A 20,000-nucleotide genomic window follows, 5' to 3' on the forward strand; every position below is an offset into this window, starting at 1 on the left:
GGATAGAGAGATGACCGAGAGATAGAATGATAGATTAAAGGGGCAGATAAGGAGAGAAAGAGCAAAAGAAAGAGAGAGAGGGAGAGAGAGAGAACAGCAGAGGTAGAGAGATGACCAAGCGAGATAAACAGAAATAGAAACACAGCGTGAGTGAGTGTGAGGTGGGGAGAGACAGATAAAGCCTAATAGAGAGAGAGACGTGAGGAGACCACAGAGTGGCAGTGTGTGTGTGTGTGTGTGTGTGTTAGAGAATGCAGAGTCTCTAATGTGGCCGACTCCTTTTGATTCTCTCCTTCCTGTCCGTGTGTGTGTGTGTGTGTGTGTGTGTGTGTGTGTGTGTGTGTGTGTGTGTGTGTGTGTGTGTGTGGAGAGTTTCTGTGACCTTCTCCTCTGGTACTCTCGTTTCTCAGCGCTTAGGCACTGCAGCAAAACCAACACTCATCTCTCTCCTGCCTGCCTCTCTGATGGGACAACAAGGTGTGTGTGTGTGTGTGTGTGTGTGTGTGTGAGTGTGTCTATGTATGCATGCGTATGTGTGTATTTGTATGTGAGTGTGTGTGTGTGTGTGTGTGTGAGTGTGAGTGTATGTGTGCGTGTATATGTATGTACTGTACAGGGTTTCCCCCAGAAAATTTGTTAGTTAAGGTGGTGTCTGTCCAGGGGAAGGGGGCGTCGCCATAGCGTCCCCGCCACATCGCCGCCGCATCGTCGCCACTGCCCTACGATGGGGGGTGGGGGTTGAGGCCGTTGGTTTAACTGCAGCCGAGACCCAGTGACAACGACCGAAACCCTTTTAGGAAGCAAGTCTGAGTCGAGTCGAGACCGAGTCTTAAAGGAGTGAAGGCCACATCAAGACCAACCAAAGAAAGGGGTTTTCATAATTGACATCACCAAGGATCATATAACAGTTCAATTCCCAAAGGGTAGAGAGGGGATTGTTGGCTACAGGAGCAGTCTAGCATACACTTGTCTAAATAACTTCTTTTCTGATTTACTTTAAGACAAGGAGGTCAGCTGAAGTAAACATTTTGTAGGCTGTCAGCATTTCATTAATGTTGAAAATGTTGAATTTTGACACTAATGACAGCAATATACCTGGATTTCACATTCATTGTATCAGATTTAATTGTATCAGCAACCAATTAAACATCATTAACACAATTTAGACAATATTATACTTTAAAAGTGTAAGTTTACAACTCCAATACAGGGCCTTTTGTATCTTTCAAAACGTTTGCACTGCTCAGCATAGCACCATAGGATATATTTTAAAGCCAGTCAATATTATAATATTCTATTAAAACCAAGAATATTTGTAATGGTGGATATTTTAGAATATGCCATGAAATAAAGATGAAACTGTATGAAAATGTAACATTGCAACTGTATGGTAAAGTTAGTGAATTGTGATTTAGTAGCCTAAAGCTGCAATTCTTTGATTGAAGCTGTATATTGTGCGTGCCTGTTGCTCATATAGCCTAAGAGAGCCGGAACGTTTTTAATGCTTTTTAAAACATAATTAGCGAGATCGTAGCCTACCGCATTGAACGCTAATATTTTGTCCCTAGCAGCCAAATCTGTCATCTGTCAAATACAGTTGCATGTTCAGCTCTGAACAAAAACATTCAGGAATTATTTCTACAAAACGGAAACGTGCGTCCCGCCCGGTCGGGATGATGAAACTGGCATGGGTGACAGAGGCTACAGTTTAAAGTTTAAACTAGCCTGTGTAAACCTCAGACAATTTCAGAATTTTACAACACGTGAATGAATAGCCGTCACAAGTTGTTGTTAGCTGTAGGCTAGATGGCACAAGTGTTTGTCACAACAAATTACAAGATGCAGTGGGCTATGCATTCATAGTAGACGAGTGATTAAAAAAAAGAGATAAAGCGCTCAAAAGTGTTATGCCGCTCATCCCACACATTTGGTAGATTCAACGGAGAACCATTCCTGTGAGAGTCGTCAAATCTAGCTAGGTTTAGGCTATTTGTGTTCGCAGTCACTCTGAGATATGCGTGGCAGTGGCACCTGATATCAAATAATCATGCTGAATGAGCGCGTCGCCTGTGCGCATAGGCCAACTCGATTTGAAAAAGTTTCTTTTTTTTATGCGTTCTACAGAGAAGGGAGACTAGCGGCTATGTTTTGGAATGACATGGAGAAAACATGACAGAGTAATACGGCGAATATCACTATACATAATATATGTATTTATTTATTTATTTATTGAAGACGCTAGTTAAGGCGGCAGCCCTGTGTTGTTAAGGCGGCCGCCTTAGCAGGAAAGCGCTGCGGGAAACCCTGCTGTATGTGTGTGTGTGAGTGTGTGTGTGTGAGTGTGAGAGCTTACCAGGTGACCTGGACTAAAAGCCTGCAGGACATTCAACTGCAGTCCACAGAGCCTCTGCTCTCCTTAGCACATAAGCTCTACAGTGCAGTGTGTGTGTGTGTGTGTGTGTGTGTGTGTGTGTGTGTGTGTGTGTGTGTGTGTGCTGCCGTATAGATGAGGGTCACTGAAGAGGACGACTAGGACAAGAGTTTGCAGGGCATTCAACTCAACTTCTCTGATATGGATTCCACTTCCACAGCTGTCTGATCTCACTTCTATCTCCACAGCTGTCTGGCTATCTATAGCGTGGCTAGGACGTGTGTGTGTGTGTGTGTGTGTGTGTGTATTTGTGTGTGTGCTCACCTGAGCTCCTCGATCTCTCTGATGTAGTTCTGGATCAGAGCTCCGATCTCCTCGTTGCCCTCACCTGCAGAGGAGGAAAAACACAGCTGGAGGTGAGGCTGGGGGCGTTTAAACACACACACAGACACACACACACACACACACACACACACACACACACACACAAGCGCACGCGCACACACACACACACACACACAAACACACACACACACACACAAACACACACAAACACACACAAACACAGACACACACGCATACAAAAGACACGGGCAGAGAGGAGACAGCCAGGGTCGATGGGACTAAATAAAAGATGTCCTTTCTCTTTAATAAGAAAATGAACAAGGCCTCAGTTCAGATGCCCTACAAGACCCTACCAAAGCAGCTACTAAATAATACACACACACACACACACACACACACACACACACACACCTAACTCTCTGTCTGACAGAACCCAGATGTGTGACCACAACCATCTGTGAAGACTTTGGAGAGAACTTAATGTTTTCAACAATAGCTTCAAGTGCTACTCAGAGCACTGCTAGCCCATGTGAAACACTAAGGGGCTCAGCAAACCGCATTGACAAACAGGTGTCTTACCCTCTTCTCCATGTTCAACTCTTACTGTCTTACCCTCTTGCTGTCTTACCTTCTTACTGTCTCACCCTCTTACTGTCTTACCTTCTTCTCCAAGTTCAACTCTTACTGTCTTACCCTCTTCTCCATGTTCAACTCTTACTGTCTTACCCTCTTGCTGTCGTACCCTCTTCTCCATGTTCAACTCTTACTGTCTTACCCTCTTACTGTCTTACCCTCTTACTGTCTTACCCTCTTGCTGTCTTACCCTCTACTTCAACTTCAACTCTTACTGTCTCCTTGTTAAGCAGCTGTGTGTGTGTGCAGCAGCTTGACTTTGTGACTTTGTTGCTGAGCAGCTGAGTGTGTGTGTGTGTGTGTGTGTGTGCGGGTGTGTCTCACCTGTCTTGGTGAGCAGCAGGTTGACCTCGTTGCTGAGCAGCTGTGTGATGCGTGTGTTGAGGTGGTCGATGGTCTCCTGCATGGCCTTGATGCGCATGCGGAGTGTGTCGTTCTCGCGCTGCAGCATCGAGTTCTCCTGGAACAGGTCGCTGAAGCCCTCGGAACCGTCCTCGCCCGCCACGCGCTTCCCCTGTCACGGAACACACACACCAAGCGCAATGAGAACACACACACACACACATAATATACACACACACATATATACACACACACACACTGAAGCCCTCGGAACCGTCCTCGCCCGCCACACGCTTCCCCTGCCACGGAACACACACACCAAGCACAATGAGAACACACACATACTGTACATACACACACACACACACATATACACACACACACACACACACACTGAAGCCCTAGGAACCGTCCTTGCCCTCCACGTGCTTCCCTGCCACGGAACACACACACCAAGCGCAATGAGAACACACACATACATACATACACACACATACACACACATATACTGAAGCCCTAGGAACCGTCCTTGCCCTCGACGTGCTTCCCCTGTCACGGGACACACACATAAAGCACAATGAGACACACACACACACACACACACACACACACACACACACACACACACACACTGAAGCCCTCAGACCCATCCTCGCCCACAACGTGCTTCCCCTGCCACAGGTCACACACATCGCAAGTGCAATGAGAACACACACACACACACACACACACACACACACACACACGTCACATTCATTTCTTGATCTCCATCACATGTGATATTATTGCCTGGCCACAACTAGATTAAACCGTAAAAGTGTCAGCAGCTGGGTTTGGCTGTCAACGTGACTACGGGTGCAGTTTCACACACACACACACACACACACACCAAAATAAAGTTAATCTCTTTATCAAGTTAATTTATTTCAGCGTTACAGAAAAAGATAAGTGCTGACGTACATTCCTCTAGAGTTCAGCATCAGGTCCTTCAAAACAAAGCTCCATGTAGAACTGGGACTCATGGACACACATCATCTCAAGTTCTAAAGCGGCTCCAGCACGGTAAAAGCAAGAACCGAACCTTACCGCAAGAACCGAACCTTACAGCAAGAACTGAACCTTATAGTAAGAACGTAACCTTACAGCAAAAAGGGTTCTTCATTAGGCTGGGTGAACCCTGCCTGGCTGGAAACCTGCACATCTATCTCCCCTGCTTCCTGTCCTCATCTTCTGGGTCCAATCACAAACTAGCTTTTCCAAAAGACGCACCGGATCATTGGTCTGATTGGTCGAGGGACTATCTTAGCGTATGGAGTCATTTGAACGATGCCCTTTGATCACGCCTCTTGTGCAGTAGAAATAAAGCACATACTCCCCAGACTAACGTTCAATCTTAAACGATTGAGCTTAGTATGGTGATAGCCAGACTAGTTCTTCTTGGCTCTAGAATCAAACTGATACGTCTGTGGAGAGAGTGTCACTGCAGTCAGCCTCCAGCAGCCATGAGTTGTTTCAGTGTTGGACAGGGCAGTCAAATCATCTCCTGCTCTGAGCATTCATGCACCACAGGGGAGCTAGAGAAGAACTGTCTACTACACACACACACACACACACACACACACACACACACTTATGGCTCTGTGAATGCCCAGAGAAGGCTGGTATAAAGCAGGTCAGGTGGTGCACAAATGCAAACAAACACACACACACACACACACACACACACACACACACACACAGTTATGGCTGCGTGAGGGCTCAGAGAAAGGTGCCAGGTGGTACATTCACACACACACACACACCTTCACACACACACAATGCGAGGTCTTAGCCAGACCTACTAATGACATTTAGCATCAGATCAAGCAAATGAGTTTAACTCAAAACGAAGTTACACACAATTCACCTGAACTTCTGCCCTCTTCACCTAAACGTGCCTCTTCAAACACCCAGCACGACAATAATGCTCACAACACGTTGCCTACAAATCACTGTGCTTTACATTTTAAGAAATATATATTACTTTGGCATGAAAATGACTGATTTCATACTCCAAAACAAGACACATTCCTTCTATACTTGAAGAAATTCCCAAACTAACCCATGATCTGTCTAGCCCTTAAACACTGGGATTTGCTGCCTTAAAGACTTTCCCTGGTTTTCCGCGACTGTGGGAACACAAAGCTCCTAATTATCCAACCCCGATACATAAACACACACACACACCAGCATGGGAGCAAAGCCCCACACAATCACACACACTACTGCACATCACACACACACACACACACATACAGTACACTACTGTTCATGAAAAACTGCTATGTTCATTCCTGCTTGGCTAAACATCTCTGCTCTGAAAGTTTTAAATGCGCACACACACACACACACACACACACACTGTTAACCCTAGCTTTCCCGAGCTCTGCCTTGTGACGGCTCCTCGTCCTGGCAGGCGTATCAGTGTTGACCCAGAGTCCTCCGCACAACCGGGTCAGCACACACTCCTGGCCCCGGCTACGGTCCATTAGACCGACACACACACACACACACACACACGAGAGGGTCTCCCCGCTCCGATCGGACCGGGCGCTAATCGCGTTATCGTGCCCCACCAGGCCATCAGCGTAGCGCTGAGGTGACCTTCACTGTCGCCGCCAGTTAGCAAACACGCCTAGCATGGGCCATTACACAGATCTCTGTCTCTCTGTCTCTCTCACTCACACACACACACACACGCACGCACGCACGCACGCACGCACGCACGCACGCACACACACACACACACACACACAGCATGGACCACTAGACAGATCTCTGTCTCTCGCTCACACACTTACCCACACACACACACACACACACAGCATGAGAGCCCAGTGGATTGATATGTGGTCCAGACAGTAGGGGAATGTAGGCTTGGCGTGTATGTGAGTGTGTGAGCTGTGGTGTTGGGGTCAGTAGCTCATTCAGAGATTGTGTCACTAGTGATTTGCATTCATCAGGAACACCATTACCTCATCAAGCAGCCCTACTCCACCCCTTCCTCCTCTCCACTTGCACCTCCTCTCCACTTGCACCTCCTCCTCTCCACCCCTTCCTCCTCTCCACCCCTTCCTCCTCTCCACTTGCACCTCCTCTCCACTTGCACCTCCTCTCCACTTCCACCTCCTCATCAAGTAGCCCTGATCCACCCCTTCCTCCTCTCCACTTACACCTCCTCTCCACTTGCACCTCCTCATCAAGCAGACCTGGTCCACTTGCACCTCCTCTCCACTTGCACCTCCTCTTGCAACTACTCTTTCCCTATCCTCCTCTCTATCTCTAATGTGTGCTCTTTTCTCCTCACTTCTCCTCCAATCTTTCTCTATCCTCCTCTCCATCTCTCCCCTTTTTTCCCCCTCTCCTCACCGCTTTTCTGCGGTTTTCACCGCATCTCTGCCCTCTCCTTCCCTCCTCCCTTCCTTCCCTCTCATCTCTCTCTCCATCCCTTCCTCTCACCCATCTCTCCATCTTTCCCTCTCATCCCTCCCTCTCTCCCTCCCTCTCTCCCTCCCTCTCTCCCTCCCTCCCTCCTTATTCCCCCTCTCCTCACCGCTTTGTACTCCATGATCTCCATCTGCAGGCGTGCGATCTCTGCCCTCTCTCCTTCCCTCCTCCCTTCCTTCCCTCTCATCTCTCTCTCCATCCCTTCCTCTCACCCATCTCTCCATCTTTCCCTCCCTCTCTCCCTCCCTCCCTCCCTCCTTCTTCCCCCTCTCCTCACCGCTTTGTACTCCATGATCTCCATCTGCAGGCGTGCGATCTCTGCGCGCAGGGCGCTGATCTGTTGGCTGGTCTTGTCCTGGTTCACCACCACCTTGTTCTTGATGTTGCGCGCCCGGTTGGCGTACTTCAGCGTGTTCAGCGTCTCCATGAAGTCTCGGTCCGACGGGCTCACACACGCGATCATCACCGTGCGGCTGCAGGGACGGGAACACACACACACACACACACACACAGCACAAGAGAGGTCAGGGCATCAGTGCGTGTTGGATTTTAGTAGATGAGGGACAGAGCAGAGAGGATTCAAGAGCTATATCACACACACACACACACACACACACACACACACACACACACACACACGGTGGTCCAGACTGCAGGACGTGTACAGTGGGAACAGGAAGCAGCCGAGTCTTTAGGTCATCGTCACCATTCCACCACTCTGGCTTCAGTCGCTCAAAATACACACATGCAACCTCACTCACTCGCTCGCTCGCTCGCTCGCTCGCTCGCTCACTCACTCACTCACTCACTCACTCACTCACTCACTCACTCACTCACTCACTCACTCACTCACACACTCACTCACACACTCACTCACACACTCACACACTCACACACTCACACACTCACTCACTCACTCACTCACTCACTCACTCACTCACTCACTCACACACTCACACACTCACACACTCACACACTCACACACTCACACACTCACACACTCACACACACACACACACACACACACACACACACACACACACACACACACACACACACACACACACACACACACACACACACACACACTCACACACACACACACACTCACACACACACAGTCACACATGTTTGCAGTCAAACATTCATTTGGTAAAGGGCACTCGGAACAGCTCAGTCCTGACCACAGTGAATGATGGCACTCATGTTTAATTCACATTAACCTCGACGTTAAATCACACACACACACACACACGCACACACACCCTTCCAATCATCGTGATTACAGATGCACAAAACCACAAACAGCACTGCTGGTAAAATATGCAACAGCACATTACAAAGGCTGTAATTAGCATACACTTGAGTGTGTGGGTTTTGACTGCGAGTCTGTATATGTGTGTGTGTGTCCATGTGTCTGTGTGTGTACGGTATGTTTGCAAGCTCGAGTACAGCAATAGAAGTTTTCATATCCCAATCAATCTGTAAGTCCGAGTGGCAGGTGTGTCTCGTGTGTGTGTGTGTGTGTGTCTGTGTCTGTGTGTGTGTGTGTGTGTGTGTGTGTGTGTGTGTGTGTGTGTGTGTGTGTGTGTGTGTGTGTATGTGGAGCACATCTGACCCGTGTAGTGCTCTAGTGAAGGTTCTAATGGCCGTGTGTTGCACGGTGTGTGTGTGTGTGTGTGTGTGTCCGCACAGGCTTTATGGATCGGCACCAAGTGAGCAATCGGTCTTTGTTCTTACATCCTTTAATGGGTGTGTGTGAGTGAGGGAGTGTGAGCATGGATGTCTGTATGAGAATGCATTTAGCAGATTAGTGTGTGTCCGTGTATGTGTACAGTATGTGTGTGTGTGTGTGTGTGTGTGTGTGTGTGTGTGTGTTTGCATACTGTTGTCTCCCCGCCCATGCCCACCTCACTGCTAAAGCATGCAGCAGGCAGGCGTGTGTGTGTGTGTGTGTGTGTGTGTGTGTGTGTGTGTGTGTGTGTGTGTGTGCGCATGTGTGCGTGTGCATGCATGTGTATATGTGTGTGTGTGTGTGTGTGTGTGTGTGTGTGTGTGTTACCTGTTGCCCCCCAGTGAGTCCTGCAGCAGACGTGTCAGTTTGGAGTCTCTGTAAGGCACGTGTCCACCTTTCTTAGTCTGGTCTCCCAAAGCACTGATCACATTACCCAGGGCCAGCTGCACAATACACACACACACACACACACACACACACACACACACACACACACACACACACACACAGTTAAGCATAGAAAACATTGTAAACAGTAAATCATTCAAAACACGCACACAAACAGCAAAACATTCAAAACTCATACACACAGCAAAGCATTGAAAGCACACACACACACACACACACACACAGGAGACCAATGGCATAGTCAGAGTCAGATAGGATGCTGTGAGGAGTCACTAACTGAATGGGGAGCAACACTGCAGCCTGGACTTGACTGCCTGCCAGGCATATACAAACACACACACACACACACACAGACACACACACACACTACAGTAGAGTACAGTGCACTCCATTACATTATACTCCATTGCATTAGGGGTGCCCAGGTACAGGGGACAGCGCAGGCCCACTCTGCTGCCAATGCAATTATCTGTCCATAAGCCCTCTAAGCAGAGAGCTACCGGTGTGTGAAGGAGTGTGTGTGTGCGTGTGTGTGTGTGTATGTGAGAGAGAGAGAGAAAGAGTGTATAGCCTACTTGCGAGAGAGGGAGAGAGAGAGAGAGAGAGAGAGAGAGAGAGAGAGAGAGAGAGAGAGAGAGAGAGAGAGTGTGTGTGTGTGTGTGTGTGTGTGTGTGTGTGTGTGTACGGTAATTAATGGAGCCTGTATGGAGGATAAAGAAGTGGAGGGACATGTAGATTAGAAACCAAGGGCAGCACCGGAGCAGAGCGGGGTACTCTTGCGCGCACACACACACACACACACACACACACACACAGCGGACCAGGGCACACTGCAGTCTCTGCTGGTCAGAACTCAAGGCAGTGAAATCGTCAAATCCAGCATGACTTTCAATCTAATCACGACTGCAGTTGATGGATTAACGCAGTGAAAGATATTTATTTTCCCTCAATTTCTCCTCCAAATACTCAAATAAGTAAAGCAGCTTTCAACCCAAATATGTCACCCTACTAAGACCAAAAGAGTCATAGACTATATAGCAACGTCATAAACTCAATAAAATACTATATAAAGCACCAACATTATCATCCTCAAATAATACAGTAATAGAAGAAAAGAGACTCCAACGATAATGAAATTGTTCGTAATGATTTTCATTAAGCTTAAAGCCTCGCTGGCCCTCGTTAACAGTAAGGGTTTTAGTAGTGACATTAATTAAACAGGTCGCACCAGGCCTCTGATGATGGAGATGCCGTCTCATCCACATTAACATTAAGAGAATGAGCTATAGCTTTATTAAACATTAATTAAGCACTAATGAAGCATTAATTAAGCGTTAAGATAGGTGGTACAAGGCGGCAGTTGATGGAGATGCCCTCTCATACACATACACATACATATAAACATTAACATTAACATAAAGAGTATCAGCTACAACGTTTATCAAGCGTTAATTAAGTATTAAGTAGGTGGTGCCAGTTGATTGAGATGCCCTCTCATACACATTAACATTAAGAGCATTAGCTACAACGTTTATTAAACATTAATTAAGCGTTAATTAAGCGTTAGGTAGACGGTACCAGGCCGCAGTTGATGGAGATGCCCTCTCGTGCCCGCTCCCCTGTGGCTCCGGTCCGCTTCAGGCGTTCGGAACCGGCCAGGTCCACGAAGTGGAACTTGGCGGTGAGCGTCTCGTACTCCGGCTGGGAGATGGGACCGTCCGAGACCCCGTTCATCTGGGCGTCTGCAGAGCCGTTCATCTGAGGAAGAGGAGGAGAAGGAAGAGGAGGAGGAGGAAGAGGAGAATGAGGTGTTTAATGGATGCAGAGTTCACCTGAGCAAGAGCATTTGACATCACCTGTCAATCATCCGGCTCCACAAGTCCTCTGGAGCAGAAGAGTTAGCAGCTGATCTCTATATTTACATTGAGCCATGTAGCAGATGCTTCTATCTAAAGCAACCTATAGCCCAGCCCAACCTATAGCTTTTCATCTGTGTGTGTGTGTGTGTGTGTGTGTTGTATATGGAACTTGGGGTCAGATACAGGAGCTATCATCCTCATCTAGCAACAGTGTTCTAAAAATCTGCAGACACATCCTTAAAGGAGGAAGAGGAAGAAGATGAGGAGGAGGAAGAGGATGAGGAAGAGGAGGAAAAGGAGGTGGAGGAGGAGGAGGAGGAGGAGGAGGAAGAGGGGAATGAGAAGGAGAAGAAGGAGGAGGAGGAGGAGGAGGAGAAGAATGAGGCGGAGGAGGAGGAAGAGGAAGAGGGGAATGCGAAGGAGAAGAAGGAGGAGGAGGAGGAGAAGAATGAGAATGAGAAGGAGGAGGAGGAAGAGGAGAAGGAGGAGGAGGAAGAGGAGGTGTTCTCACCAGGTGTGGGCAGACCCTCATCTGGCACAGGTGGATGGTGAAGATGGCGTGGGAGCGCGAGCTCTGGGCGTTCATCTGCGTGCTGGCTGTGGTGCGCGACAGAGCGCCCAGCTTCAGACACTGCAGCAGCTACAACACACACACACACACACACACACACACACACACACACACATACACACAGAATGGTGAGACACTGCAGCAGCTACAACACACACACACACACACATACAGAATAGTGAGACACTGCAGCAGCTACAACACACACACACACACACATACAGAATAGTGAGACACTGCAGCAGCTACAACACACACACACACACACATACAGAATAGTGAGACACTGCAGCAGCTACAACACACACACACACACATACAGAATAGTGAGACACTGCAGCAGCTACAACACACACACACACACACAATGGTGAAACACTGCAGCAGCTACAACACACACACACACACATACAGAATAGTGAGACACTGCAGCAGCTACAACACACACACACACACACAATGGTGAAACACTGCAGCAGCTACAACACACACACACACACACACAGAATAGTGAGACACTGCAGCAGCTACAACACACACACACACACACAATGGTGAAACAATGCAGCAGCTACAACACACACACACACACACACAGAATAGTGAGACACTGCAGCAGCTACAACACACACACACACACACACACACATACAGAATGGTGAGACACTGCAGCAGCTACAACACACACATATACACACACACACACACACACACACACACACAAACACAAACACACACATATGTGTACACATGCATACACACACAAGAAAACTGATAGAGGTTAATAGGGGTCACACACAAAGCACTCACACACGTATTCATTCACACACACTCATATTTCATTTTCACAAACACACACACACACACACACACACACAGACATCACTAAGCACTAAGAAGGCTTCAGAAGACACTGTAGGTTCTATGGAACATGTCCCTGGACCTAAATAGCCCTTTCAGGCCACATAAAGATGCAGCCATGTTGAGAAGGACAGCCATGTTGTGTGTGTGTGTGTGTGTGTGTGTGTGTGTGTGTGTGTGTGTGTGTGTGTGTGTGTGTGTGTGTGTGTGTGTGTGTGTGTGTAAATAGCCCTTTCAGGCCAGATAAAGATGCAGCCATGTTGAGTAGGACACATGCTCCCAAAATACAGTAACATTAGACATTAGCTGCATTCTGTGAATCTGAGATGCTCCTCATGGGCACGAAATGTCACCCCACACACACACACACACACACACACCTCCTCTTCGGATGCTACGAGGCGTGACGTGACCCCGGTGGTGTAGATGCTGCCGCTGCTGTCCTCGTGGATCTTGATGTTGGACTTCCTGCCACGGGACTCCAGATCACGCGTGCTGTCAAACAGGTCCAGGATCTCCTCGTTATACAGCTGTAGAGAGAGCACACACACACACACACACACACACACACACACACACACACACACACACACACACAGAGAAACGTCAGTATTCATACACACATAAATTCACAAAAACATTAACGGAGGCAAACACACATAAATAATCTCTCCCTTCAGACTTCTTCTCACACACACACACACACACACACTATTCTCTCCCACTGACCCTTGAGTGACAATAGGACCACACATGCTGCCAAACCGGGTCAGGGGGTCATGACCTTTAGTGATGACCTTTGAACTGCTGGCACAACCCCCGCAGCCTATTAAGAGAGTGGCGTTTGCTTCTATAGGAGAGAAGGAAACGTGATCGCTAACTTACAAATAACGTCATCAATCCATCACTGGAGCACAGGACAGTCATTCATTAACTCTGACAGATAGATGGAGAGAGAGAGGGAGAGAGAGAGAGAGAGAGGGGAGGGAGAGATGGAGGGAGAGGAAATGTTTGCAACACTTAATGGTTGTTGACATTAGTTTCTTGTAGTTTCTATAATATAGCAACGGCCCTTTAGCAAGCTCCCTAGGGAGAGATAGGGAAGGCACTCTTAGAGAGATTTGAATAATTACCCTCCCCTCAACACACACACACAGATGTCAACAGCCGCAGAGAATCTGCTGAGCACACCCCCAGCCTGTCCTTGCACAGGGAGCACTGAGGACTATTACACAACTACACATAGAGTATTAGAGTCTCTCTCACACACACACACACACACACACATACACACACACACACACACAGCACTGAGGACTATTACACAACTACACATAGTGCTGCGCTCCGAGTCTCTCTCTCACACACACACACACACACACACACACGCACACACACACACACACACACAGCGCGTAGGGAAGAGAGAGAGCGTAATGGACGAGAGAGAGAGGGCTTTCCTCAGCGGTCATCAAGCCGTCGTCCTGTCCTTCTCTATTCATGTGTCCTCATTTCAGACATAATGGGACTTGCAGCTGAGTCATCTCAGATTAGCTGATAATGGCGACCTACGAGATGATCAATACCTCAGCTCTAAGCCTGCAGGCCTACGAGACGATCAATACCTCCGCTCTAAACCTGCAGGCCTACGAGACGATCAATACCTCCGCTCTAAACCTGCAGGCCTACGAGACGATCAATACCTCCGCTCTACACCTGCAGGCCTACGAGACGATCAATACCTCCGCTCTAAGCCTGCAGGCCTACGAGACGATCAATACCTCAGCTCTAAACCTGCAGGCCTACGAGACGATCAATACCTCCGCTCTACACCTGCAGGCCTACGAGACGATCAATACCTCCGCTCTAAGCCTGCAGGCCTACGAGACGATCAATACCTCCGCTCTAAACCTGCAGGCCTACGAGACGATCAATACCTCCGCTCTACACCTGCAGGCCTACGAGACGATCAATACCTCCGCTCTAAGCCTGCAGGCCTACGAGACGATCAATACCTCCGCTCTAAACCTGCAGGCCGGTGAGACACGTCCCCTCAGCGGTCAGCATGTCCACTCACGTTAGCCGTCATGGACATAAGGATGTCACGATTAGAGATTTTGTTGGTACGATAATTGTCTGAAGAATAATCACGATTTCACGATTATTACGATTATTTGGTGTGTATATTTTTTTGACAACTGCACTAACGTATAAAATCACCCAATGTGGCCCCTGAGTCATGGACAATGGAGTAGTGTGGCGCTGGACCCCACTCAGGGGCGCGAACAGGGAGGCGACACTGCCCACGCGCAACCGTAGCCGTCTGTTCACCTAGCGACTGCTGCAACAGCTAGCGTCCACTGTAATCAATGGAGCAGGCTACACCAGACATGATAGTGGCACGGACATTTGAAAAACATTAGACCAGTGTTCTAAAATGGTTCTCACCGTCAGATACACACTCTGTGTAGCCAGGGCCTTAGAGTCAAAGCATACGATTATACACACTCTAGATCAACACATACGATTACACACACTCTAGATCAACACATACGATTATACACACTCATCTTGATGTGGGTCTGGCTGGTCAGGCTACATCCATTCAGCATGTGATGAGACATTTTAACTTAGCCGTTAACTTTCTAAGAATTTCATGACAGTACTGTTATGAGATGCTCTTGGAGTGAAATCAACGATGCAACACTTTTACGCATCCATATAGCACCGCGTTTGCATTCCAACACACTAAGGTGAGGAATCTGACAGGGTGTTTTGTGGGCTGTGCAGACCAGGCACATGTCATCAGCCGCAACACACACACACACACACACACACACACACACACACACACACGCAAGGTCGAGCAGAGCTAATGTGTGTCCTGCTCAGGCTTATTATAGAAACGAAGCAAATTCTGCTCTTACATAAGTAAACACACACACACACACACACACACACACACACACACACACACACACACACACCCAAGCAGTGAAGCATCTAAACCTACATGAAGTCACTCAAAATAAGCAGCTGTACACAGAGACCTCGATGGAGCAGGAACACTGATGCAGCACAGAGAGATGAAGGTGATACAGCCAATGGAGGGAGAACAAGCCAATTGCATCACACACACACACACACACACACACCAACCAAAGTTTAGAGAACCAAACAGATATAGTAAAAATAATAAATAAATAAACATATCGAGAAAGAGTCATATCAAACCAAACATATAGGGAAAGGGTTGTATCAAAGCAAAAGCTTAGAGGACACATATAGAGAAAGGGTCAGGATATACCAAAGTCAGGAGTTCAATTCACTAGCAGTTCAGTTCCCACAGAAACACAGAACGTTCCCTGACCTGCAGTCAGTGTATGACAAAAGACTGTGTGTCAGGAGGAGCTCCATACACACAGAGAAATACAAACTTACACCGTTGTACAAAGTGGAATTTGCCAGAGGCGTGTCAGAGACTTGTCCAACAGAGAGTCTCCTCAGAGTGAGTGAGGCCGAGACATAAACTCTTAAACTTCCTCTGAACTCTCACGCTCAGGAGCACAGCGCTATCGGCCCTCCACTCCAGCTCACATTTCACCTGACCGCACAAGGGGCGCACAACGGGCCTGGCCCGGAGGAACCTTAAGAGAGACCCAGACCCTCTCAAACACACACAAACACAGAGAGAGAGAGAGAGAGAGAGAGAGAGAGAGAGACTCAAATCTACTCCACTGCCACAGCTGCGTAAAATAAATCTCACAGGCTCTTGGACTCAACTCCAAGAACGGGGCACCAACTTTGAGAACATGCCAGCGCATAAGAGAGATTTACGCCCGCCCTTGGCACCTGCGTCTCAAAGCCGGGCACTAACTTGGAGAAGGTGCCAGAATAACGGACAGATTTACAGCTGCCCCTTGGCAGCGTGGGCTCTGAGAATATGCCAGCGCTAAAGCATTGGGTTTAGATTGGCTCTGCGCTCAGGAGAAAACTAGCCCATTAGCACTGAGGCCTTGCCAGGCAGGGAGGTGGGCTCCAACATCAACCCCATAATACACTCAGAGACGCTTTATAAAGCCAGGCCATTCATGAGAGGGTCAATTCTGCTATCATCGTGACGTGGCGTGGGGCTCACAACTCAGTTCAAAAGCGCTTTTGCACTCCTCTTTATGGGGACAGGTGTGTTGGATAAGGTAAAGGTTACCACTGATACTTTATAGAGAAAATCCCGCACACTGTCCATTACGCATGCAACAAACATTTATTATCACAACGTTTCGGTCATGTAGACCTTCCTCAGGTCAATTCATCTATAAATGTTTAGCACGCGTAGTGGATAGATTGTCTCTATAAAGTGCGGTTCACAACTGCCACGGCCCTTTAGGAGTCAATGGGGAGGACCAGTGTCTATGTATTCCTATGGGAGAAATAAACATTATATTGGATTATGACCATTCCCTTAGCCCTACATTTAGCGATATATTCTACAAGCCACATGTCTTTCTAACAGTCCCACATATAAACTGTATTTTCCAGCTAACTAAATAAAGAGAAAACTAACTTTCTTCGTGACCTGTCTCTGTCTCAGCTAAGTGCAGCGCTCATGCAGACTGCCTGTTCTCAACAGCACACTGCTTCTTCACAGTCAACACGTCCATCTTCCTCACTGACCACGCCCCTTTAAGAGGCAGGTAGTGGTGGCATTTCGTCTCATTGGAAAATCCCTTTACGATTCATCTTAGTTTCTAGGCAACCTTTGATACACTCGTCCAGGCCCCGCCGGACTTAAGGACAGAGAGGAGGAGGAGGAGGAGGAGGAGGAGGAGGAGGAGGAGGAGGACACCCAGAAGAGACGTCTGGGCGCCGGCACGCACCAGTCTCCCAGAACACTGGACCAGAGAGAGACTGAGAGGAGGTGTGGAGGGGGGAGAGACTGAGAGACAGCAGTGTAGTGGTGCAGAGAGAACACTCTGGGGCTGCACAGAATGAGGAGCTTGATAGAGAACAGTTTAGAGGTGCAATGGGGGGGGGGGGGGGGGGTTAACAGACTGAAAAGGAGCAGTTTAGCAGAGCACCTTACTGAGCAACATAAAGAGTTTGGGAGCAATATACTGGGACTAAGCAGTTAAAGGGGAGAAGAGAGGGGGGCTTAGGGTACCAGGCTGAGAGATAGAGGGTTTGGGGGTACCTGACTGAGAGATAGAGGGTTTGGGGGTACCAGACAGAGATAGAGAGTTTGGGGGTACCTGACTGAGAGATAGAGAGTTTGGGGGTACCAGACTACAAAATAGCAGTTTAGGGGGTAAAGAGAGGAGGTCTAGGGGTAGAGGAGTGGGGGGCAGAATGTGGGATAGAGACAGCAGTGGGGTTTTGGAGCACTGAGTCGGGGCAGTTCAGAGGAGCAGAGAGCAGTTTTGGGGGTTCGGTAGACTGACACGGTGTGATTTCGGGGTGCCCCCCCACTGGACAGGTTTCTTCCTACATGTATCTCCAATTCTAGGGAGTCCCCCCCCCCCCGTTACTCATGGGCTCTCTTTGAATGTTTAACACTCTGTAAAGCGCCATGAGACATGTGTAATGTTTTGGCGCTCCATAAGTGAAATAATATTGAAACTGAAACTGGACGCTCACCTCCAGGAACTGGGCGCTGACTTTGAACTCTGGAGCCTGAGCCCCGGCGGCCTGGGCGTCGTCACGGCGACGCTGGATGCCCCGGAACAGCTGGTGCACGGCGCGCGGGATGATGCCCTCCTCCTCCGCACACACGTTCACGTCAAAGCCCGTGCCCATCGTGTACGTCTTCCCTGAGCCCGTCTGCAACGACACCGGAAACACACTTTAGACACATCGAGCACACACACGCTTTAGACACATCGAACACACACACACTTTAGACACATCGAACACACACACACTTTAGACACATCGAACACACCACACTTTAGACACATCGAACACACCACACTTTAGACACATCGAACACACCACACACTTTAGACACATCAGACATGCCACACTTTAGACACATCGAACACACCACACTTTAGACACATCGAACACACCACACTTTAGACACATCGAACACACCACACACTTTAGACACATCAGACACGCCACACTTTAGACACATCGACCACACACACACTTTAGACACATCAGACACACCACACTTTAGACACATCGAACACACACACACTTTAGACACATCGAACACACACACACTTTAGACACATCAGACATGCCACACTTTAGACACATCGAATACAGCACACTTTAGACACATCGAGCACACACACATACACACACACACACACACAAGGTTGAGCAGAGCTAATCGAGTGTCCTGCTCAGGCTTATTATAGAGACAAAACAAATTCTGCCCTTACATAAACATATAAACACACACACGCGCACACACACATACACACACACACACACACACACACACAAACACCAGCATAGGATTCACATTCTCTTTAACTCAAAACTGGCTTCCCATATCAGATCAAGGTCAAACAAAGCATCTGTATATGCTATGAATATGGAATACAGCACGGATGTTTGCCTGGTGTGTGTGTGTGTGTGTGTGTGTGTGTGTGTGTGTTACACAGTGAAACGTGAAGTGATTTCCTTGCACTCTCTTTGTGTAGTGTATAATTATGCAGTGGTATGCCTGAGGGCTCCCACCTAATTAAGCAACATTAAGATAAGCCCAGATTACTATTCTCCCGTCCCAATTAAAACTCCACAGGAGAGAAAAGCACAGTGACAGATCGTGATGATAGGACTGTCTCAGACTCATCACAGGAGACAAAAACCCTCCATACACACAACCATTTTAATGACACTTTCCATTTTAGAGTTCAAAGACGTGCACAAATGTATTCATTTAAAGTTACTACATTTCACATTAAGATTTATCTTTACATCTATACACAAGTTCCTTCTCAAATTCTTTCGAAGGTCAAAAGTCTTTTTGACCTTTGTTTTGGTTGCTTGGTTCTTTGTTCAATATCTGTTGGTTATATGGTTATGGTTTTTAGCAGATGCTTTTGCTCAGAGCGACATAAACATAACAATCCAATAGTTACATTCAATAGTAGTTTAACATTTAACAATTTAAAAGTTGGTAATGCAACATTATATGTTATAGTTTTCATCAGATGTGTGTTTTGCTGAAAATATTAGCCAGTGCTAAGTATTTGCTTGTGCAGAGTGTGTCCTTATTTTTGTCAGAGGGAGCAGCCTTGTTACATGAAAACAACATACACACACACACACACACACACTCAATGTGCAGTGTTTTACTGGCCCTGTAATCCTTTTGTGACTTCTGGGAAGGGAATCCATTAGAGTGTGCAGTTATTTCATAACTCTGCGTCCGGA

General features: G+C 47.8%; 1 protein-coding gene across 1 annotated transcript in view; it reads right to left on the minus strand.

The window, feature by feature from the left end:
• Window positions 1–20,000, minus strand: part of kif21b (kinesin family member 21B) — a 110,052-nt gene that overhangs the window by 52,037 nt on the left and 38,015 nt on the right. Inside the window, exons 3-10 of the mRNA XM_062545384.1 lie at window positions 18,246–18,428; window positions 12,992–13,141; window positions 11,691–11,819; window positions 10,899–11,078; window positions 9,240–9,355; window positions 7,455–7,650; window positions 3,674–3,863; window positions 2,696–2,759 (exon numbers count right to left, since the gene is read on the minus strand). Coding sequence (XP_062401368.1) covers window positions 2,696–2,759; window positions 3,674–3,863; window positions 7,455–7,650; window positions 9,240–9,355; window positions 10,899–11,078; window positions 11,691–11,819; window positions 12,992–13,141; window positions 18,246–18,428 — 1,208 coding nt within the window. The remainder of the gene's footprint in view (window positions 1–2,695; window positions 2,760–3,673; window positions 3,864–7,454; window positions 7,651–9,239; window positions 9,356–10,898; window positions 11,079–11,690; window positions 11,820–12,991; window positions 13,142–18,245; window positions 18,429–20,000) is intronic.

The sequence above is a fragment of the Sardina pilchardus genome, chromosome 9, assembly GCF_963854185.1.
Source record: "Sardina pilchardus chromosome 9, fSarPil1.1, whole genome shotgun sequence".
NCBI classification, from domain to species: Eukaryota; Metazoa; Chordata; class Actinopteri; order Clupeiformes; family Clupeidae; genus Sardina; species Sardina pilchardus.